Source organism: Heptranchias perlo, chromosome 12 (genome assembly GCF_035084215.1).
Source record: "Heptranchias perlo isolate sHepPer1 chromosome 12, sHepPer1.hap1, whole genome shotgun sequence".
Classification (NCBI taxonomy): domain Eukaryota; kingdom Metazoa; phylum Chordata; class Chondrichthyes; order Hexanchiformes; family Hexanchidae; genus Heptranchias; species Heptranchias perlo.
Window position 1 is genome coordinate 26,850,620 of NC_090336.1, and position 25,132 is coordinate 26,875,751.

Consider the following 25,132-nt stretch of genomic DNA (forward strand, 5'->3'; position numbering starts at 1 on the left):
CCACCTCCATGAGACCTCACTATGCTTCATTCACTCTGTTAGCAGTGCCTCCTGCAACCCGCCATCATTTGGACTGTCCTTGGCCAATTTGCGACCACTGCTCTGTTCCTAGGTTTCTAGTGTCCATGTTTGGGTTTTAACAAGATTGCGGACCCCACTCTCCTCCTCCCCCCTTCGTTGGCACTCGGTCCTCGGCAGGATCACAGCTTCCACTGTCCTCTGCCCATTGTTTTCGTGCCTGGTGCTCTCCTCTGATTTTTATTTTAAGAATCACCATTTTATGGCTTCTAACCCTCCTCCCCCAAACTAAAAGCTGAGAGTCTTTAAGGGACATTGGCATTCTCGATATTTTTTAAGGTCTTAATAACTCCCCTTCTTCTACTGACATAGTTTGCTGGCCCCAGTCGCGTTTCCCCCACCCACCACACTCCAATTCACCTCTGCCTTCCCATCCCATTCCAATTGCCCCTTGCATCAGATCCCCGCCCATTTTCCTTTTGGTTCCAGTTGACCAGTCTCCGTCCCACCAAATATCAGAAGCACCTGCCCAAATACCAGCAGGAGCATTGAAATTATGTCATAATAACAGAGTGATTATCAACTTAGCAATGCTGGACACTAGAAACAGCAGAACAGAACAGCATCTGGTGTTATGAGGACAAGCGTAACACATCAAATACATCACATCAAATGGCCAAAGCAGCAAGTTGAATCAATGGAGGAACCATCAATTGAGACTTTCAGATCATTAGATTGCTGGCAGTTTGTCAGAGCCAACAATTTTTTTTCTATTTGTCATAGCTGCTTGTCCCTTTAAGCTGCTGTAGGTGACCCACTCCAGCAGCAGCTGTCATTTCCCAGCATCCGCAACAGAGAGTTCCCACGTACAGGCAGGAATACCATCAGGAGCCCACCTGAAAACATCGATTCTGAGGAGGTTCACCAGGGTAAACACTGGATCAGTCAGGCGGGTAGAAGGCCTGAACCGTACCCGAAGGCATTGCCGTAGGAACAGAACATCCTATCCGAACAATCTAAACTCCTGACTCTCTCTCTCTCTGCAGGTGGTAGAAGATAACAAGCAGTGGTGGAAGCTGAAGAGCAAATTTGGAGAGGTTGGCTATGTCCCATTTAGTATGCTGGATGTCGTGAATTTAGATGATATCCCTGGCCAGTCTGATCATCCCTACGGTCAGGTAAGTGATACTGCACAAGAACAAAGCTCAAAGGTCAAATATGTTTGAGGCTATTCATTGTAGCCTATGCTGCTGGGATCAGTGGATTGTCTTCTGTACCAGTCAGCTTGTTCAGCACTGAATAATTGAAGCTGTAATGTTAGATGGATTGTTAGTTTCATGAGATTAATTTAGGAGGAGTCAGGGAGAGATTTCACAGAACTGTATATTTTTATATTTCTCCCCTTCTCATCCTCTAAATGTACTGAATTTTTCTGGGGTAAGGGACCTCACCCAAACGCCCATTCTAGAGATTCTCCCGAGGATTGGTGGTAGTGTTAGGATGTGCCACGGCAATTGTCTAATAAGTGTCTACTGATTTTAGTTGTGGCACCATTATTTGTCAGTTGCAATATTTAGGTCACTTTTCATAGGAGATTAAATTGGGTAGTGTCGATGGTAGACAGATTGTAAAGGGAATTTGGGAGAATTGGTTTTGGAGGACCAGATACCCTTTGTTTTCATGTTTTCTTAAGTTCTTGCATTGCAATGGCACAGGAAATTCCTGTATTTGGCAAGCTGTTATTCTGCTACCTCATTTCACCACAAAGTTTGGTATTTCAGGTAACTTGGAGTAAGCAAGTAATGCTTCATCAACAATTATTTTCTTTAGAGTGGTCAATGGTACAAAGGAGAGATGAATCCCAGAGGAATGGGGCCTAACGTCCCAGGTTACACTTCACCTGGACCCTTTACCGGCCCTGGCCACATGAGACGTGGAAGCCATGAGCAACCAGGACTAGCAAACAGGTCCTTCTCACGGGACAAGGACCGTAAGTAAACAAAAATGTAAAAGTTGAACTCTAATGTAAATTTGTCGGAAAACCATGTCCCAATGAGATGTTGTGAAACAGTTCATTCCAATTATTATTAAAGAGGGAGCTTTACTAATCCATTCCCCTTTCACAGAAGAGCCTCCTTTGCCTATGGCCTTGGGAATACTTAAATGCAGTGAAGCTGATGTTCTGGATATGTGCTGCATACTTCCACCTTGTCAACTCTCATCCTAATAAGCAAACAAACCATAGTTGGTTCACTGCCAGTTAATAGGGAGCCCGGTTTGAATGCCAAGATGGCAGTGTCATGGTAGGCCATTGCCTGTGGTTAAAATAACGAAAGAGGCCCCTTTCTTGAATCCACTGTGGCTATTACACCTGTATAATTTCTTTTATTTTTTTAATCTGATTTCTTTGATGGATTCATTCATAGCCACATAATCGAGAAAAGAAACCCTGCCTGAGCTTAAGGCCCATTTCCAGCAAAAGACTACAATGTACTGAATGATAAGTTGAGGCTAAGTAAGTAAAAATACAATAAATGTCTGTGAATGATTGTGGAAATAGGAGTTGATAATTATAATACAACACTATAGGGGTGATTTTAACCTCACAACCTCAAAATGTTCAGACTTTGCATTCCCAGTGGGAAGCTTGTATTTTTACGCGCCGACATTAAACCCGGAAATAAAGCTGGGTGGCGGTTGTGACCCAAAAAACAAATATTTTCAACTCCCACCCACCCCCAACCCACCCATTCTTGGGGTTTAAAATCACCCCCTATGTAGCTATAGTGTTGTCACCTGTCCAGTTTGGTTTGGGAAAGTCAAGGACTTGGATGAAGGAATAGAGAGTTGTATATCCAAGTTTGTAGATGGCACTAAGTTGGGAGGCACAGTAAGCAGTGCAGATGGAAGCAGAAAGTTACAAAAGGCATAGGCAGATTAAGTGAGCGGCCAAAACTGTGGCAAATGGAGTTCAGTGTGGGGAAGTGTGAGGTAATCCACTTGCAATCCAAGAAAGACAAATAGTAATATTTTCTAAATGGTGAGAAACTAGGAACTGTGGAAGAGCAAAGAGATTTGGGTGCCCATGTACATAAATCAATAAAACCTAGTGGACAAAAATGAATCAAAGAGGCTAAAAGAATGTTACACTTTATCTTAAGGGGACTGGAATACAATGGGGAGGAAGTTATGCTTCAGTTGTACAGAACCTTGGTCAGACCATATCTGGAGTACTGCACTCAGTTCTGCGCACTGCACCTCAGAATGGATATATTGGTCTTGGAAGGGTTACAGCGCAGATTCACCAGAATGATACTAGGGCTTAAAGGGTTAAATTAAGGACAGGTTACATAAACTTGGCTTCTAGTATAGAAGATTAAGGGGTGATCAAATCAAGGTGTTTAAAATTATAAAAGGATTTGATAGTGTAGATACAGAGAAACTATTTCCTCTGGTTGGGGAATCCAGGACAAGAGGGCATAATCCTAAAATTAGAACCTGGCCATCCAGGAGTGAAATCAGGAAGCACTTCTTCACACAAAGGGTAGTAGAAATCTGGAACTCTCTCCCCCAAAAGGCTGTGGATGCTGGGTCAATCGAAAGTTTCAAGACCGAGATCGATAGACTTTTGTTAGGTAAGGGTATCAAGAAATATGGACCAAAGGCAGGTAAAGGAGTTGGGATACAAATCAACTATGATCTAATTGAATGTCGGAAAAGGCTAGAGGGGCTGAATGGCCTACTCCTATGTTACTATGCTTTTTAAGAAGGCTGTCCAGAAATTGCTAACATGCAAAATGGATGACTAAAGGGTAATTTTCCAACTTTGCGTTTCTGACCAGGAGCCTCAGCCACCACAAGCACGTATCTAAAATGTGTGTATGCTTTTAACTTAATGGTTGGAAAATTATGTGCCACACTGGCCTGAATTTCCAATATGTGCTCCCAGCATTCAAGGTTCTCCACTGGAAGTGCAAAGTAGGAAAATGACCCCTCTAGAATCTAGTCTTCAATTACTTTGCTCATCCATTTCAATATCTTATGCTGCGGAATCATTAATTACTAAGGTTGTCAATGATTTTTTTTATCAGCAGTAAATCAAACCTCAAAACTGAAGCCATGATTCCATCCCCTGCCTTATTGCTGCTCCATCCTTCCCTGTTACTATCCTGCTCCTATCCTCTACTCCTATCCCACCTCTGTCCCATTCCTATCCTGCCCCTGCTCTGTTCCTATCCTGTTTGTGCACTACTCAGGTGTGATGCTTCCTGTGATTGAATAACCCACCAACAGTCACTGTCAAGGATCATACTTAAATAATGGCCACTTAGGCAAGGATAACCAGTGCCCGTGAGATTGTACTCCAGCAAGGAGTCTATGCCAAAGGCGGAAAGTGGAAAGAAAATTGGGGACAAAAATTGACCAGGAAAAAAGTGTAATGTATCCCTGAGACCAAACATTCAACTACAGCAGATGTGACCCCCAAGAGAGACACTGTGAGAGGAGAAAATGACATAGATATGAGGGGCGAGTTGTCAGAGGTAGATTGGGAAATTAAATTAAAGGCAATGTTATTAAAGGCAATTAAAGTTGAAAAGCAATGGTAAACGTTTTAAGAAATATTTCAATATTCTCAACAAATATACATTCCATTGAGAAATAAAAACTCCACGGGAAAAGTGATCCACCCATGGCTAACTAGAGAAGTTAAGGAGAGTATTAGATTGAAAAAAGAGGCCTATAATGTTGCCAAGATGAGTAATAAGCCTGGGGATTGGGAGAGTTTTAGAAACCAACAAAGGACTACCAAAAAATTGATAAAAAGGGAAAAAATAGAATATGAAAGTAAACTAGCAAGAAATATAAAAACAGATTGTAAGAGCTTCTACAAGTGTGTAAAAAGGAAGAGAGTAGCAAAAGTAAACATTGGTCCCTTAGAGGCTGAGACAGGAGAAATTATAATGGGGAATCAGGAAATGGCAGGTGCGTTTAATAAATATTTTGTCTCTGTTTTCACTGTGGAAGACACAAAAAGCATACCAAAAATAATGGGGAACCAAGGGGTAAATAAGTATGAGGAACTTAAAACAATTAATATCAATGGAGAAAAAGTACTAGACAAACTAATGGGACTAAAAGCCGACAAATCCCCTGGACCTGATGGCCTACATCCGAGGGTTCCAAAAGAGGTGGCTGCATTGATTATGATCTTCCAAAATTCTCTAGATTCTGGAACGGTCTCAATGGACTGGAAGGTAGCAAATGTTGCCCCCTATTCAAGAAGGGAGGGAGAGAGAAAACAGGGAACTACAGGCCAGTTAGCCTGACATCGGTCGTTGGGAAAATGCTGGAATCCATTATTAAGGAAGTGGTAACAGGGCACTTATAAAATCATAATATGATTAGGCAGAGTCAACATGGTTTTACGAAAGGGAAATCGTGTTTGACAAATTTATTAGAGTATTTTGAGGATGTAACCAGTAGGGTAGATAAATGGAAACCAGTGGATGTAGTATATTTGGATTTTCAAAAGGCATTCAATAAGGTGCCACAAAAAAGGTTGTTACATGAGGTAAGGGCTCATGGGGTTGGGGGTAATATATTAGCTTCGATAGAGGATTGGATAAAGGACAGAAGACAGAGAGTAGGGTTAAATGGGTCATTCTCAGGTTGGCAGGCTGTAACTAGTGAGGTGCTACAAGGATCGGTGCTTGGGCCTCAGCTATTTACAATCTGCATTAATGACTTAGATGAAGGGACCGAGTGTAATGTATCCCAGTTTGCCGACGATACAAAGCTAAGTGGGAAAGTAATCTGTGAGGAGGACACATGGGGCTCGATTTTCACCGAAACTCCGGATGCGTTGGGGGAGGGGGGGCTGCAAAAATCGATAAAATCCGGAGCAGGTAAGGAACCCGGCTGCAACCCGCCGACTTCCGCATCTCACACAGACGCATAAGTGTGCGCGCGGGGTTCTGGAATCCGGAAGTCCCGCCGGCAATTAAAGCCAGCGGGACGATATTTAAAGAAGCAGATGTACCTCATTGAGGTACTTAAGGTACTTTATTTGTTACATAGTAGATAGTTAAAACGATTTTCAACTTACCTGGGTGGCTTTCCCACGGCTTCCGATTCATGCCTGGTGAAGCCAGGTTTGAAGGGCTGGATCAGGCAAAAATAAACTAAATAAATTAAATAAAATAACATTTCACAAAGTTAAAAAAATAAATAAACCTACCTTTCAAATGATCTCACCTGCACCCCCCTGCTCCAATGTCCGATGTCTCACCCCCTAATGTCTCCCTCTCTGATGTCTCACCCCCCCTGATGTCTCCTCTCCCTGATGATGTCCGATGTCCCCCCCCATCTTTGTCCCCCCTCCGATCTTTGTCCCCCTCCAATCTTTGTCCTCCCCCCTCCAATTTTTGTCCTCCCCCCTCCAATCTTTGTCCTCCCCCCCCCCCCGCCGATCTTTGTGCCCCCACCCACCACCACTCTGTTCCAGCGCCGAATGACGTCTCTCTCTCCCTCTTTCTCCCCCTCCTCCCCCGGCATTGCAGCTCCTGTCGGCAGCCAGTCTGTCTAAGGAAGGATATACTCACCTTAGAGGCAGTGCAACGAAGGTTCACTGGATTAATTCCTGGGATGAGAGGGTTGTCCTATCAAGAGGGGTTGAGTTGAATTGGCCTATGCTCTCTGGGGTTAGAAGAATGAGAGGTGACCTCATTGAAACATATTAGATTATGAGGGAGCTTGACAGGGTAGATGCTGAGAGATTGTTTCCTCTGGCTAGAGAGTCTAGAACTAGGGGGCATAGTCGCAGGATAAGGGGTTTGCCATTCAAGACTGAGATGAGGAGGAATTTCTTCATGCAGAGGGTTGTGAATCTTTGGAATTCTCTACCCCACAGGGCTGTAGATGCTGAGTCATTGAATATATTCAAGGCTGAGATAGATAGATTTCTGGACTCTAGGGGAATCAAAGGATATGGGGATCGGGCAGGAAAGTGGAGTTGAGGTCGAAGCTCAGCCATGATCTGATTGAATGGTAGAGCAGGCTCGAGGGGCCGTATGGTCTATTCCTGCTCCTATTTCTTATGTTCTTATTAAAAAAAACAAGGATTCATGTCACCACAGGAAGATGAGTCTCAAATAAAATCCTTGGTTTTTCAATGATTTTGAGCCTCTCTGTGTAGCATCAGCATGATGTCAGTCTGCAGCCTCTCATTGGTAAGTCAAGTGAGATCAGGGATGAGCAAAGCAAAAATGGCAAAATATTTTGTTTAGCTCCCCAAATATAATGAACAGAAGACGCATCAGGGTGCAGTGGCTTATGCAAAATAAAGTACATGTGCCACAGCTGTCATAACTCAGCATTCGTGGATTATCTGGTCAAATCATCCAATTCGTCTGTTTCTCAGGTGACTGATGACAATACGTCTATGTACATGTAATTATTTTGAAATATAGGCGAGCTGGTTGGTCTGTACAGTCAATGCCACCTATCATAAAATCATAGAATGAGACGGCACAAAGGAGGCCATTCGACCCATCATGCCTGTGCCGGCTCTTTGAAAGAGCTGTCTAATTAATCCCACTCCCCTGCTCTTTCCCGATATCCCTGCAAATTTTTCCCCTTCAAGTACTTATCCAATTCCCTTTTGAAAGTTATTATTGAATCTGCTTCCTCCACCCTTTCAGACGGTGCATTCCGGATGATTTATTTTGCTCTCTAATTTGCCTTTTCTGTTTAAAAAACAATAAATAATGTATTTGATAACACAAAATGCTTTCATACAGCCTTGTGCAAGATTGGTGTATTGAAAAGGAAGTTGGCTGAGCGAAAGGCGACAGAGAGTAGGGATAATGGGAAGGTACTCACATTGGCAGGATGTGACTAGTGGAGTCCCGCAGGGATCTGTCTTGGGGTCTCAATTATTCACAATATTTATTAACGACTTAGATGAAGGCATAGAAAGTCTCATATCTAAGTTTGCCGATGACACAAAGATTGGTGGCATTGTAAGCAGTGTAGATGAAAACATAAAATTACAAAGCGATATTGATAGATTAGGTGAACGGGCAAAACTGCGGCAAATGGAATTCAATGTAGACAAATGTGAGGTCATCCACTTTGGATCAAAAAAGGATAGAACAGGGTACTTTCTAAATGGTAAAAAGTTAAAAACTGTGGATGTCCAAAGGGACTTAGGGGTTCAGATACATAGATCATTGAAGTGTCATGAACAGGTGCAGAAAATAATCAAGAAGGCTAATGGAATGCTGGCCTTTATATCTGGAGGACTAGAGTACAAGAGGGCAGAAGTTATGCTGCAGCTATACAAAACCCTGGTTAGACCGCCCCTGGAGTACTGTGAGCAGTTCTGGGCACCGCACCTTCGGAAGGACATATTGGCCTTGGAGGGAGTGCAGCGTAGGTTTACTAGAATGATACCCGGACTTCAAGGGTTAAGTTACGAGGAGAGATTACACAAATTGGGGTTGTATTCTCTGGAGTTTCGAAGGTTAAGGGGTGATCTGATCGAAGTTTATAAGATATTAAGGGGAACGGATAGGGTGGATAGAGAGAAACTATTTCCGCTGGTTGGAGATTTTAGCAGTAGGGGGCACAGTCTAAAAATTAGAGCCAGACCTTTCAGGAGCGAGATTAGAAAACATTTCTACACACAAAGGGTTGTAGAAGTTTGGAACTCTCTTCCGCAAAGGGCAATTGATACTAGCTCAATTGCTAAATTTAAATCTGAGATAGATAGCTTTTTGGCAACCAAAGGTATTAAGGGATATGGGCCAAGGGCATGTATATGGAGTTAGATCACAGATCAGCCATGATCTTATCAAATGGTGGAGCAGGCACGAGGGGCTGAATGGCCTACTCCTGTTCCTATGTTCCTATGAAAAGTGATTCACTTGCAGCCTCTTGTTTATGGTGTGCCCCAGGGGTAATCACTAATGTGTTGCCAAGGGTGACGGTCAGGAATGCTGTGGTGTGGACCTGCTCCTGCAATTTCCCACACAGTGAGCTCCCGATTTCAATAATGCCACCCAGGCAGTTAGCATGTGGAGTTCAGGTACTTCCGCAGAGTAGGAGAAAAAGGCTCTGAAATTCCATGGGTTGCTAATCAACACTGATCTCTGCCGGAGTTTGCAGGTCAGTGGGAGGCTAGGGCATTTGCATGGGGCGGATGGGCGCAAGTGCCACTTGAGGCGTTACTTTGGCATCTGCCAGCCCCTGGAAGCTGGGATAGCTGCCTGCATATTGTGGGTGGTGGGGGTGGGGGGGTTCCCTGACCCTGACCCTGACCATCCCCCTGCTACCGCACCAATCAGCCTCTGACCAGAAAATAAAAATTGTCCTCTGTGGTCCAGGCCACTTGCCAGGCCTGGATCCCAGTGGTGGGATCCAGTAACACTCTTGTGTTGGCCAATATGCCTCATCTTTCTCGGCATACCAGCCGCTACTGATATGCCAAGTCCCGAACCGTAGCCAAGACTGTGAACTCCCAACTTAGGGAACCCATGTCCCTGATCCTGGCCCCCAGTCTGTCATTTGTCTTATCAGGGGCTGAATGCCGTTCTGCCCCTTACAGGTCCATACGGAAACCAGAAGGAACGATGGAGACCTGATGTAACCGAGTCTCCCGTTTCCTTGAGGATTCTGCTGTTTTCCCACCAAAGTTACAGCGGGACACTGGTAGAACCCTTATGGAATTTCAGGGCCAATAAATAAAGTGTAGGACATTTTTTAGCTTTACTCTTGATATTCCACTTGTGTCACTGACCACGCCTCTTAAGTAAACCTCACACCCCCATACAATCCAGAGTATACCTTTACCTGCCCACTATGATAATGAGACCCAGAGACCAAACAGGCAATTCTTGCAACTGTCTGCCTGCTTACTGGAATGTACCACGTGATTCCATACCCCAGTGCAAAACAGTGTATTTATGGGAATCGACAAACTTTGCTATCCTTCACAATATATCAAAACAACAAAGATGATTCACCTGAGCCATCTTTCAAAATAATTAGATCCCTCAAAATGGTTATTCACTTTTTACTTGATGAAATACTACCACAGAATCAAACAACCCCAAACTCTTTGTTGGTTGGAGACCATAGACTGACTTGCTGTGCTCAGGCAGCCACAGGTAACCCTTCCTATTCTGGCCGGAGCTGTCCATTGAAGGAAAGCAGCCATTCATTGACCATGTCCCTTCTCACAGGTCTCTCACACAGCTGTCAGTCAAAACCACCAACCCAGAATCCTAGAAGTTTTAATCCGTATCAGAAGGTTTCACTGGCCCGTTTCAAGATACTGTGAAGACATATCAACAATAACAAATTGTCCTCTATTCACCACAATACTTCTGTTTAACCACTCCCTCTCCTCCAGTTCTGAAGCCCTTGTCAGCAGCAAATCCTTTACTCTCTCCCATCCTAGTTGATCCCCCTGGTGTGGCCTCCATTTTCCTCAAGTCTCAGGGGTGCAGATGAGACCATTTCTTGTGCGCAACTTATTTAGCCATCCATCATCTGATCTGGCTGGACCACATCAAGCACTATCAGGCCTCACTCTCCTCTGACAAAACTGCCCACTAATCCAGGATCATCCTGGAGAGCACAGAAACTAGCCACTTCTTTTCTCCACTACCAACTGCCTCCTTAAAACCCCCTTCCCTGAACCCGCATCCTCACTTCTAGCAACAAGTACAAGGAGCTGATGGACTTTGTCACTAAGATTGAGGCCATCCATTCAGCTGCCTCTGTTGCATCCCTCCCCATTCCCTTTGCTCACCAAGACAAAGCTCCCCCTGGACTCCTTGTGTGCCCAATTCTGAACACCCGTCTCTCTCGTTCTAGTTTCTCTCTTATCGCCCCTCATACCTTCTCCGAGTGCATCTTATCCATCAGACCCTCCTCCTGTTTTCTTGACCCCCATTCCCACTAAATTGTTAATCACCCAATTGCCTCACTGACTAGCCACCAGGCTAGCCGACATTGTAAATAGTTCCCTCTCCTTAGGTATCCCCTCCACCACCGATTCTATTCCCCCACCCAGGCCATTGTCTCAGGCTTAACCAGATGGTTCGCAATTTTAGCATCCTAAACGACCCCCAGCTGAACTTACAACCCTATAAACTCTCCTGCACAAAGACCACCTACGTCCGCCTCTTCAGTCACTGAAATCCCCATCCATGCCTTTGTCACCTCCAGTCTCGACTATTCCTTTGCTCTCCTGCCTCTTCTCCCCTCCGTTAACACCAATTTATACAAAACACTGCTGCCTGTATCCTATTCCACACTACGTTTTGGTGACCTATTACTCCTGTACTTGCAGACCTTCATTTGCTTCTGGTCCCCTAACACCTCTCGTCTAAATCCTTTCATGGCCTCACCCCTCATCTGGAATGCATTGCCTGATAGGGTGGTGGAAACAGATTCAGTAGTAACATTCAAAAGGGAATTGGGTATATACTTGAAAAGAAAAAAATTGCAGGACTGTGGGAAAGAGCAGGCTAGTGGGACTAATTGGATAGCTCTTTCAAAGAGCAGGCACAGGCGCGATAGGCCAAATGGCCTTCTTCTATACTCTATGATATGATTCCTATTCTGTAACTCCTCCAGCCCTAGAACCCCCCACCCCTGACCTCCCGACCTTTCTGTTCCCCTGACTCTGGCCTCTTGTGCATCTTCCCCTCCCTTCACCCCACCGTCAGCAGCCATGCCTTCAGCCATCTATGTCCCACCCTCTGGAATTCTCCCCCTAAACCCCTCTAACTCTCCATTTCCCATTCTTCCTTTAAGACCCTCTTAAAAGCCATCTCTTTGACCAAGCTTTTGGTCATCCCTCCTGCTTTGGCTCTGTCAATTTTTGTCTGATTATGCCTCTGTGAAATGTCAGAGATTACACAAATTGGGGTTGTATTCTCTAGAGTTTAGAAGGTTAAGGGGTGATTTGATCGAAGTTTATAAGATATTAAGGGGAACAGATAGGGTGGATAGAGAGAAACTACTTCCGCTGGTTGGGGATTCTAGGAGTAGGGGGCACAGTCTAAAAATTAGAGCCAGACCTTTCAGGAGTGAGATTAGAAAACATTTCTACACACAAAGGGTGGTAGAAGTTTGGAACTCTCTTCCGCAAACGGCAATTGATACCAGCTCAATTGCTAAATTTAAATGTGAGATAGATAGCTTTTTGGCAACCAAAGGTATTAAGGGATATGGGCCAAAGGCAGGTATATTGAGTTAGATCACAGATCAGCCATGATCTTATCAAATGGCGGAGCAGGCACGAGGGGCTGAATGGCCTACTCCTGTTCCTATGTTCCTATTTCTCTACGTTAAACACGCTATATAAATACCAATCCTTGTTGCTGATGATGACTTTTTACCTGCCCAACTGAATTACACATTCCTGGACCTTGAAGAAACAGTCAGCAGAAACCAAAATTCATTGTACTGTGGCCAACAATAAAGAAACCCTGACAGATAAACTAATACTGACAGCTGCTTCAACTCCTTGCATTCTTTTGAGGGAGAGCAAAAACACAGTGGAGAACAGCACTGATTCCTACCTTGGACACATCCTGGTTTTGGGCAGGCCATGAATGCATCCAGAGGCACATGGAGCAACAAATCTGAAGGGTTGGCCTGCAGGTGGCCTCCAGGCTGTATTATAATCATCGCTGGTGTGTGGAAAACAATTATTGTTATAAAAGCAATTTTTAAAAAAAGAAATGTGTTGATTTTTCTTTTAAACAGAAATAATGACCCAGATGGACGAAGTGAATGATGAGCTCTTACATTTAATAACCGCTAACAAAACAAAACCGCCCTCACGCAATTTCCAGGTCCCGAGGCAACCGTCGATTCAAATACCACTAGGTTATGAATCTGGCTCAGATGATGTCAAATCCTGGTTGGTGGCGAAAGGCTTCAGTAAATCGTGAGTAATTCTGCACAGGATCGTATATCACATACAAACATACAATCAGGCCAGCTGATCCGTTAAGCCTGCCGCATCCCAGTGTGGCAACTTCCACACACCATCAGCCCCATCTCTCCACTCCACCCCCCCAACTCTCCCTCCCCCCCGACCATGGCCCTGCCCCATGCAGTCACATAATCTCCTGGGAATGGCAAAAAAAAGAGGAAAAATCTTATGCCAATTAGGAAAAAAACTTTGGAAACTTCCTTTCCGACTCTGGAATGCAATCAAGCAAGCTCCAGGAGATCATGGTGACTGAGTGACACAACCTCCAGTAACCCACCTACTTTGCATGTGTAAAGATGAAGATGAAAAGGAAAACATCAAAGTTGGGAAATCGGAACTAAAAATGGGAAATGCTGGAATTGTTGGTCAGCATCAACTAATCAGATCAGTTGGAAGACAAGACCAGAGGCCCATTCAGAACCAATCAGATTGGTTGGAGGTCGAAATTGAAGCCTGTCCGTGCCAATCAGATTATTTGGAAGGCAGAATTTCGGGTTCGCCTATGCACTTATAGTGGAGGTCCTTTTACTACCATGCATTAAGCAGAGAGAGAGAGAGAGCGAGAGCCTGTATCATCCGTATTGGAGTGTGGTCAACATCCACAAGGAAATGAGAGAAGTGGCATCAATAAATAAGAGTATAATAGTTTGGAAATCCTAGACTGAAAATAATCAGTCAGGTCCACTTGAGAGAACAAAATCCGGCTCCTTGTGCCTATTCCTGAAAATCATACTATTGGGCACTTTAGATTTTTCTAATGATTGCACTGTATATTTCCAGTATAAACCTTTTGGTCAGGATCAAAAAGTACAAATGCTTACTGTGTTTATATGACATTCCACTGTGCACTATTTTAACAGAGGCATCAACCCATTTATTTTCAGTGGGTGGCAGAGGATGCCATGTACAAATGTTAAGCTCTAACAGTAATTTCTAGCCTCCTGTCTTATGGTCGTTATGGTTGTGACATTTCATCAGAAATCAGTTGGAAGGTTTTGTTTCAATTCACCCTTATTCCTCCCAAAGCTACTTAAAAATAAAACTTAAAAATAGTTAAATCAGCATACCCTCAATCCAGATAACCCCCACCTGTCTCTGGACTGGCACAGGGCTTGAGACAGGGGCATATATGATAGTGAGCCAGCTTTGCCTTATGATTGTTGGAGGTGTCATTGGTTGGGATTATTTTAAGTTAGTCTTATAAAGGGTTTCAGTTCACAAATTAACATGAAATATCTGGAGTTAGATTCCCAATTAAATAAATTAAACCGTGTAAAGTTGTATGTACTTTTATTTAAATATTTATTACTAGTTCAGGAAAAATTATTTTTGGCTTGAAAGGCAGAATTACAATAGGCTCTAAAATGTATGAAACTGCAGCAAAAAAATTGTCAAAGATCAAAACATTTTCAGCAGAGAATACCCCCAGGCCCTCCCTCCCCCTGCCCAAAAATAAATTTCATACCTTCAGTACTTTTGTAATGTAGCTTAACATAACGTGCTGTGATGTGACATGACACATGACAAACATAACGTGACATAATGTGAAGTAATGTAATGTAACATAATATAACATAACATAGCCATCATTCTCTCCCACTCTTTTTTGGCCTTGTTGTATCCTGCACTGTGGGCCTAGGTTTCTCAATTTAAGGAAAGTGCTTAGATCCCCTAATTCTGAACTTTTTATTTCTTTTCACAGGACGGTGACTGGTCTGTGTGTACTGACAGGAGCACAGATATTCTCCCTTAATAAAGAAGAACTGAAGATGGTGTGTGGAGATGAAGGTGCTCGTGTGTACAGTCTAATCCAAGTACAGAAGGCAGAGCTAGATGTAAGAGACAATATGATGCCTTTTACTAATGTCATTTGTTTTTATATTTCTTGACCCAGCTGACATGTAGCAAAAAATATACAAAGCAGGTTTTTCCACTACCTTTCTGCTAGCTTAATGACGGTACTGGAGTGGATGGATTTGGAAAATGGGCAGGGGACCTGCCGGATCTCTGCCTGTTCTTGCCTGTGGCATATTTTCTGGCATCAGTTCATGCAAATATCGGCTAGTGTATTTAAATGGAGCAATAATGGCAAAGTTACAATATGGGATACAATTTCCATGGGGATTTCCCGATCTCTTGCCATATCTGGCAGATTTGTGGAAATCAGCAACAGCAAAAACAACTTGCATTTATATAGAGCCTTTAACTTAGTAAAACATCCCAAGGCACTTCACAGGATCGTTATCCAACAAAATTTAAAACCGAGCCACATAAGGAGATATTAGGACAGGTAACCAAAAGCTTGGTCAAAGATATAGGTTTTAAGGAGCATCTTAAAGGAGGAGAAAGAGGCACAGAGGCAGAGAGGTTTAGGGCGGGAATTCCAGAGTTTAGGGCCTAGGCAGCTGAAGGCATGACCACCAATGGAGGAGCGATTAAAATAGAGGATGCTGAAGAGGCAAGAATTGGAGGAGCGCAGAGATCTTGGAGGGTTGTAGGGCTGGAGAAGGTTACAGAGATAGGGAGGGGCGAGGCTATGAAGGGATTTGAAATCAAGGATGAGAATTTTAAAATCGAGGCATTGCCTGACCGGGAGCCAGTGTGGGTCAGTGAGCACAGGGGTGATGCATGAACGGAAGAACAGCAGAATCAACTGTTTCTCAGAGTTTCCGCTGATATTCCACTGGTTACAGTAGATAATCGGTAGAACCTCTGCGGAAATTACTGAAGCATTAGTCATTATTGCTTCAACAACACTGGAGGCTACTTATGCCAGCATTCAGCAGTGCCCAGCATTACTAGGTGATGGGTTAAGGGGCAGCCACAGCAGAAACTTTTTTGAAGAGTGGGAAGTTTCATCAACATTCCTTATTCATACAATTTCCCTTTGAGAATGGAGGCAGCAACATGGTGACAGTTGCAGAAGCTGGTTGGACCTTTAAGCTCTCTTCTTTCCTCCAACCCCTCCCACTGTTGTGCTCCCAATTCTGGAGTTGAATCCAGATTCCAGAAAAAAGCTGCAATGTGCTTACTCATACATCATCCAGCCCAGTCCCAGCAAGGAAGAATTTTATAGAATTGTAGATCTCTAGTAGTGAATAACAACCTATACTATAATCAAGAGTTAACAAAAAAAAAGCCTGAGATACATACATGAACCAGGGACCAGGGAAAGCCAGACACCTGAGGCCATGAAAGAAGGCAAATCCATATTAAAAATGCATATATATATATATATATATATATATACATATGAATGCTAGAAGAATTAGAAATAAGATACTGAACCTGGAGGCTGCTGGAGGGAACTATGATGTAGTAGGAATATCAGAAACATGACTAACTCCAGAGGATAGGCATGAATCTAACATTCAATGGTATTGGTTGTTCAGAACAGTTAGAGTGGACAGAAAAGGAAGTGGTGTAGACATATATGTCAGAGATACTTGAAAGGTAAATGAAGTTCTTCCTGTGGAAGGTAGAAAGCTACACAACAACTACTCTGGTTAGACATCTATAATACAAAAAAAAGCAAGGTGACACGAAGGGTATAGTAATGACCACCAGGTGAGCACAAGAAGGAAGATAGTTTGCTCAATGAAGGCCATGTGAGAACAGGAACGTCACTTTAATCGTAGACGCCACTCAATCTAATATAAACTGAAAAAACTCATCGTGTTGGTTAATGTAATGCAAAGACTACTTCAATCAGAATCTAATTGTACAGTTCAGATAGTTTATATATAGAATAATGGATACCTAGAAGTAATTTACAGGCTGGAATCTAAATGAAGGCTTTGAATGATTCATATAATGGATATCTAGTTAACAAGTCTGTAACCCTATTGAAGATTCCATCTACTCACATAAATATCAAGATATTACATGAGCTGGCCCATGTCCTGATTAATAGGGAAGGACAGTCCCAGGAGTAGTATTTCTGTTCAATAGACTCCACTAGTGTCCAACTGACAAATACATTAATTTTCTATCAAAGCAAAAGAACTCCTTTCAATTCTCCTTTGCTCCTCAACTGCTCCGTGACTAGTTAACGGGAGGACTGTGTTTATCCCAAACCAGTTCCTTCACTGCAATGGGGAAACAACAATTCAGACTGACCTAGGGTTGATGGCGACCCATGCGCCCCTAGAAAGTTTTCTGCTGGCTCAGTTTGCAGCAGTATCCAACCAGTATTTTATCCTTTCAAGACCAGGTTAAATACCTTCACATAATCATAATTAAGGTCAAAAAAAGTCATGAGATAAGTTGATAATTTTATTTTCCTTTTTCTACATTCCAATTCACAGAAGCATCGAGGTGATACAGAGCTGGAAGAAATCATGAAACGAAGACAAGAGAGGATTGATTCCAATCAATAGAATTTCACTACAGTTTGCTTTGCGATTGGACAGATAAATGAACTATGTATAAATGGGGGGTCTCTTTTACAGAATTAATAACAAATACTGATTGTTTTGTGGATTTTACTCCTGTTGTTTCTAAAGGAAATTCCTATTCAGAACCTGTATGGCTTTCAGACAGTCTTGTAGTTGGCATGAAGTATTAATATGCACACAATATACATATAGAAATATATATATATATATGTATATATATATATATGCATGTAGCTACAATAATGGATGTTTGTGGAGCATTGTTGCCAAAACCTGAAGCCAAGCGAACACAGCATAAATGTAATTTGCTAAATACTAGTAGAACAGCAAAATGGTAGTCCCGCAGACAGCTCCTGACCCACATTGATAAGCCTGGAAACTGTTAGAGGTAATATTAATGCACAAATGCTGAATGCATTCATATGGCATTCCTTTGTCTGTTATTTTAGTGGAGACAGTAAAATAAATGGGTTAACAACTCAGTTAAAATAGAAGTGGGATATCATACAAACAGTTAAATGTTTGTCCACTAATATCGTCAACAGTAATTTCTAGCAATAATGTTATAAATATGAATAAGGACTTTTATTACTTATGGCTTAACTAATGTATAAGTTCTGCTGTTTAAGAATGACAAGAAATGCACAACAGGTTTAAATAAGCTTTCTTTTACTTACACAAATAATAATGGTCCCATCATTCTGGAGTTGTTCTTGATTGGGCATTTTAAACAATCATCGATAATGGTATGTCATTTCATAGCCAACAGGCACCCACAGATTACTGGCATAATATCCACAACCAACCGACAACCATACAGTACTGACACACAGTCGACTGCTGCATGTAACCACACAATACTGACACTAGATCCACATCCAACAGACACCCATTATTGACATAAAGTCAACATCCAACAAGCATCCATATAGTACTGACACAAGGTCCATAATCAGCGTATCTAACAGGCATCCATATAAGAATTGACATGGGGTCCACATCCAACAGGCAGTCATATAGAACTCACATAAGGTCCATATCCAACAGTCACCCATAACGTATGACGGAAGATCCAGATTCAACAGACACCCACTTAGAATTGACACAAGGTCCACATCCAACAAGCACCCATGTAAAACTGACATGGCTTCACAGCCAATAGGCATCCATATTGAACTGATACAAGATCCATTTCCAACAGCCACTCATACAGGAGCCTTTGTCTAGTACGCTACTATACAGCACTGACATTGGGCCCCTAAGCAATAGGCATCAATATAGTACTGGTATGTAAATCACAACCAGAAGCCACATAACACTGATAAGAATTAGCTCATGGAGAGAGGCACCAGTACTAATAAACAGATGGTCCCTAAGATACTTGGCAGTAAAAGAACTAGATCCTAAAATGTATATATACGATTTTGAATTAAAATTAACATCATGGTTGGGGACTGTGTGACTAATCAATTAGAATTAGGATTAGGATATAATTGCATCTGTTTGCTAACATTAGCAAAATATTCAGTATGAAGAAAGTTTCTGCACTTTGTACTCGGGCCAATTTTTTTACCTCTCCTTTTATGTCTGGGATCCAGGTTTAAATTCATTGCTGTTTGATGGGTTAATAAGTGAATGAGTTTGAGAAGTTGCCAATCCAGTTCCCATTGGACAAGAGAAAGCGGTACAAATTGGACTGTAATTTACCGCTAATAAATTGGTCCTAATCAGAGGGAGATGCTGCAAGGATTGGAAGTAATACACTGCTAAGGGTGGGTTAGGACACAGTGTTCTGCAGTAGTACAGTGGAAGCTTTGTTCCGTTTCTAACCCGCAATATTTCTGACATCCGGGGCTCAATTTTAAACTTAAATTGCGGGCGTGTTGGGGGCAGGGGGGGCTGCGAAAATTGCAAAAATGCATGGGGGGTTCGGAAGCCGGCTCCAACCCGCCGACTTCCGAGTTTCCCACAGACGCACCTGTGTGCGCACAGGCTTCCCGAATCCAGAAGTCCCACCGGCAATTAAAGCCAGCAGGATGATAGTTAAAGAACCAAATGTACCTCATTGAGGTACTTAAGGCACTTTACCTGTGACTTATTAGGTAGTTAGAATGATTTTTAACTTACCTGGGCGGCTTTCCCACGGCTTCCAATTCACGCCTGGTGAAACCAGGCATGAAGGGCCAGATCAGGCAAAAATAAAGTAAACAAAATAAATAAAAAACCATTGCACAAAGTTAAAATACAAAATCAACCTACCTTTCCACCCTGCTCCGATGTCTGATGTGTCCCTCTCCGATCTCCCCCTCTTCCCCCCCGATATCCCCTCAATCTCCCCCTCTTCCCCCCCCGATGTCCCCCCCGATCCCCTTCTCTCCCCCCCATGTTCCCCCGATCTTCCTCTCTTTCCCCCCCGATCTTCCCCTCTCCCCCCGATCTTCCACTCTTCCCCCCCCCCCCAATCTTCCGTTCCAGCGCCGGATGACGTCTCCCTCTCTCTCTTTCTCTCCCCCCCCCCCCACCACCGGCATTGCAGCTCCTGTCGGCAGCCAGCCTGTCAATCGGGCTGCCGGGCGCGAAACCCAGAAAGAACTTTAATCACTATCAAATACATTGCGATCGCGTCGGAAGTGGTAAGTTTTTTTTATTCGTGTTTGCCAAGCGCGCTTTCCCCCCACCCCTGCTGCCAACCCACCACCATTGCAAAATTGAGCCCCCAATGTTTGTTGCCGACACTGGATGAAAATGGGACTATTTCTCATTCCTAGGTCTGACATCATTTATCTCGATCATAACCAAATTTCCCCAAATATATATTTTTTTCAAAAATAATCCGTACTCCAGTACCTAATGGAACACGAAAACAGTATTCATCTTGATTTCTTTTTTTATTTACCCTGTATTTTTTCCTCTCCTCACCTCTCCTGCAGGCTTTGCTGGGAAACCATTCCACACACCTATATGTGAGCTTCAACATTGAGGAAGGTTTCTCTGCAATCTGACCCGAAATTGGATGAGAGCACGACAGAAAATGACGGCGTGAGGCCTACCACCTCCTCGTTGCCCTGACCAGCATTTCCCTCCCCTCATCCCATGGCTGGCCACCCCTTCCCCTCCTGCCGCATGCACCATGTGGAAAGTGGCAATAGGCCCCTGCAGGTGGCAGTAATAGGCCTAGGTTCCCTAACAGAGGAAGAGGGCCTTCTACCAGCCTCCAGTTTGGCCTCCAATGGCTTTCCTATGTACAAGGCTGAATCTCCATCAGTCTGCGGGGCACTTCTTCCCTTTTTACTCTGTTCTCACCTCTTCAAATGCTGCAGCCGCAGTCACGCTGCATCACTGCTAGCATTTCTTCCTTTCCACTGGCGGGCACTGTCTTGGTGGCAGGAATTACTTAATGGGCCCTGATCCAGGGAAGCCCGGCGCTACCAAAGCTCTGCCTTGGATGGATAATCTTGGCCTGAGTGTCATCTGGTTGCTCCACGGTGGAGAGCGTCACGCTGAGCCCAATGTTGTCCTCACCCAACATTTACACACACACACTGGGGCGCTAAGGCCAATTATAGCACAGTAACTTCAGCTAACTCAGCACAAAGTGGGAATCGAACCTGGGGTCTTCTGGTGCCATACCAGGCTGTACGATTAGGGCATGGAGGGGACAACCAAGGACATAGGGCCTGAAGCTCTGTGATTTTTTTTAGGGACAAGAGTGGTGTAGTTCTGGTTTAGGGAAATGGAATTTGGAACTGGATTTTGGGATCTAAGTCAGATATGCCAGTGCTACATCTGTTCTAAAAATACGTATTAAATTCCGGTAGAACTGCTTGCTGGCAGAAGAGGCGTCCACCTCCAAAGTGGATAATGAGGGCCAGACCTTTAGTCCCAGAAATTCTAGCATTTATGCCAGAATTGCATATTATTTAAGTTAAACCCGTAGAAAAGAGGATGTTAACTGCATGACTTGTCAAACTAGGAAGTGCTTGAGTTCACAGACTGTGACTGCCCACAAACTGTATCTGAAATATCAGCTTCGAGTGGAACAGTTAGATAAATCTTTTCTCAACTGTGGTGCTAAGAAGGTATTCTGCTAGCTGCCTTCAGCAGTTTCAAACTGAAAAATCTTTTCTCTTCCCATCCTTCTGTCATGGAGTCCTCACTATGGCTATTCCGATACATCCTTATGGTGTAGGCAGAACAGGTAGAAGAGGAAAAGAAAATGAGAGAGGCACACTCAATAAGGCTACGCCAAAGGAGACACCAACCAACTAGGAGGTACCCTTCAATCAGAGTCTGCAGACCATGGTGCTCCCTCGAGGATGGAGGTCTGCTTAAGGAGACATAGGAGGAATTCTGTGTCCCATTGCGAACTGATCTCTAAACATCCTCTCAAATAGAAATACCGAACAAAGAACAGACATGCCTCACAAGACTGAAATTCATATCACAAAGTGGTTTTACAGTGCGCATATATATTTACAACAAGTGCTTCCTTTCACCACTGTGCCAATCCCTGCTTCACCACTGTGCTGGTCTTAAAGCTACCCTGGTGCTGCGCCGAGGTGCTACCTGAGGACCAGGGACACCAGTGGTGCTTGGTTGCACTGTGGTATCGTGAGCCCTCATCTCAGGGCTTTTGAGTCCCGGGAGAACCGTTGCCAGGCTGCGTCGTTACTGCAGATGCAGGGGCAGTCTGGTCCTGACACTAACAAGAGCGAGAATCTGAGGGGGCTGGCAAGAAAGGTCGCATGAGCTGTCACCCTAAGAGAGGATGGGATCATGAAGGCCAATTCTAGCTCCCTACAAGATGAACCTGGTAGTAAAAATTAGATCCTGAGAGATGGACCCCAAAGCTCTCGGTTGCCAACGTTGTCTCTGAACCACACCCCAAGGCCAGTGGTTATAGAATCCACGTTGGATGGATTGAGAAATCTGGAGGCTTCACTGACAGGAAAGACAAATGCAGATATCTGTGGTGCCACAAAGTGCTGTCCCACCTCACGTCCAGTGGTGCAATAGTTCCGTTAAAATTTCAGACCCATAGGATTTGTTTTGAATCTAATCAGAGAACTGGAATATAATGGGTAATTCCACAGTTATAGACTCAATTCTCTCACCCTTGCTCCTGCAAGTGCGACTATCAGCTGGGAGGGCGGGTTGCAGAATTACCCCTCTATTGTGTATTGATTTGCCTCATTCTTTTGCAGTTTTTTTTATATATGAGAAGGACCAGGGTGATGTCACAATGATCTGTATTCACAGTAATTACTAATGTCCACAGAATTCACCAATAACATCACTAGCACAAGTGACTTGGCACAGCGTGGCACGACATCCCATAATAAATCCTGCAAATTTCTGCACTTACTACATGTGGTGAGATTTGCATTCAGGACTTGCATACAAAGTCCTGAAGGCCGTGAAAATTCTGTTTTTTAAGCAATAACAAATAATTTGCCCTAACTATCACTGCACACCACATAATTATTTATCACAGAGCCTTGTAAAAATCTGAATGGAAACTGCATACTGTATGCTGACGATTTTGCTGCTGTCTGTCCAAAACTTCAGAACGAGCTGTCTGTTGGTCACTGCAATATAGTCAATGTGTGGTAATCACTGTGGGAAATAGCTAGAAAAAGCCAATTGTGAACTAGGGTATAAAAAGTTGATTTTAAGCAAAAAAAGGCTGAGCTCCATAATTTTCTGGTGTCCTACATGTATGCATCCAGCACTTATTACAACATCAAGGCTGACTTTGATGCTTAATTTCCTGACTTTTTAGTCATCATAATAAAATACATCATTTGACATGCACGCTCTATGGAAAACATTGTTTTGTGCTTTGTACAAAAACACTTTTCAGGGAAAAGAAAGAAAAATAAAAGTTAGCTTTGTGTAAAATGAACTCTGCAGTTTTCCAGCTGTAAATTATGGAGGAGTGAAAAGAATTATGCAGTAGTCAGACCAAGTTGATTTTTCAAAACTGAGAATCTTTTTTTTAAGTAGTGCTGATTTATAGAACATTCTGGTCTTTTTATGAGAACATGTCCTTATTGTAAAATGAATAAATGAAATAAAGAAAATATAAGAAATTTGTACTTTTTTTCCTTTTAAACTAATATTTTGGTGGCAATGAGATAAGCAAATGGACAAGGTTAACTTGGCTTTGTGGCTTTATGCTGCTATCCACCCACTGTGACAAATCCCAAACTATTGTACATCTTAAATATTGCAAGTTCCATCACAGTCTAGATTCCTGCAAAAAGTACACTGATTTAAAGGGACCGCTGCTATTTTGGAACTCCACACTTCAGCCAATGCACTGTCCTAACCTCACACAGATGAATAGGACTTAAAGGCAAGATAGACCCCCACCAGTGCTATTTAAAGGGATCATGCAGGAGTTATAGGTTATTTGCTGAATTATTCTGGCTGCTGGTGCAATTGTACGTATTTTTGGAAGTTTCCTATATTTGGATCAAGTTTCAATACTCGACTAGCTGACAGGCAACTGCAAGGGCACTGGCGGACTGGCAGAGTGAGGACAACAGGTTCATGGTCCATGGAGCCACTGCCACTTGCTGCCTCCTGTTATGCGCCACCTTCTCCTGCAAGAAAGAGGGAAGTGTGTCAGTGAGTGTCCTGCAAGATGTTTGGGTGATGTGGCTATCATGGTTGAATAGCTGCCAGTGTGTGTGACCTGTGAGTTGTGGGTGTGCAGCTTGCAACAGTGTTAATGTGTGAGGGTGCGAGGAAGCATCTGATATGAAGAGTTGCATACTGATTGAAAGAGTTTGTTGGTATGTGGGTGGGGGGGGCGGGTGGTGGTGTAGTGCGTGGATCAGTGGATGAGGCTAATGATGCAGTTGGTAGGATATTCCACTTGACTGTTGAACTCACTCAGCTTGACCACTCGTGACAAATCATTGACGTTCTTTCCGCACTGCATCCGTGTTCTATGTTCCTGGCATTGACCTCGTCCACTACTTCCTCCCACTGCCTCTTGAGCATATGTCTGGAGGGTCTCTTTCCCCACTGTGGATACAGGATGCCCCTCCTTTTTTTTACCTCATCCACCAAGGCTTCTAGTACACCATCAGAGAACCTTGGTGCACGTTCTCTCGCAGGCACAGCCATTCTTCAATATATTGCAGCACAGATTCACTTCACAATTGACTTCCACCAGTTCCTGCAGCCACAGTGCACCTCCCCTTTAAGGGGTGCAGGCTGCCTTTAAGTAGTGCTAGCCACTCCTGATATTGGGGCCCCCTGCTGATGCGTGCAGCCATTCAACAACGCAGGTAGCGCTGGCTGTACTCAGCAATCATTTAAATCATCAGGCAGCACGAATGTTATGTGCTGCCTGCATCCCAAGGACCGGGCACAGGTTAATTGCACACCGCTATCCCAGCGCCTGTTTTCGGGGGTTATCCAATATAACCCCCAATTGTCTTTTGGCTACATACAATGCATTTGTCCTGCACCTTTGGATACAGCATATGAGACTAATGGAGAACTGGGAGTAAATTGCACAGAGTATAATTGATAACCAGGGAGTTACATAGAGAATAGTAAATACCTTACCGTGAGTTACACATAAAATATTGGATAAATGAAAGGTAGTTATGCAAAAAATAATAGATACTTGGAAACAAGTTACACAGGAAATAATGGACAGATGCAAGTTACATAGAAAGTAAAA

General features: G+C 43.4%; 1 protein-coding gene across 5 annotated transcripts in view; it reads left to right on the top strand.

Annotated features, from left to right (window-relative positions):
• The window catches only part of eps8l2 (EPS8 signaling adaptor L2), a 237,256-nt gene extending 213,734 nt beyond the window's left edge, over window positions 1-23,522 (top strand). For all 5 annotated transcript variants that reach the window (XM_067993818.1, XM_067993819.1, XM_067993817.1 and 2 more), the window contains 5 exons: window positions 1,065-1,196; window positions 1,849-2,008; window positions 12,802-12,985; window positions 14,736-14,868; window positions 17,341-23,522. In XM_067993818.1, coding sequence (XP_067849919.1) covers window positions 1,065-1,196; window positions 1,849-2,008; window positions 12,802-12,985; window positions 14,736-14,868; window positions 17,341-17,412 — 681 coding nt within the window. In that variant the 3' untranslated portion in view covers window positions 17,413-23,522. The remainder of the gene's footprint in view (window positions 1-1,064; window positions 1,197-1,848; window positions 2,009-12,801; window positions 12,986-14,735; window positions 14,869-17,340) is intronic.
• The last annotated feature ends 1,610 nt before the right edge of the window (window positions 23,523-25,132 follow it).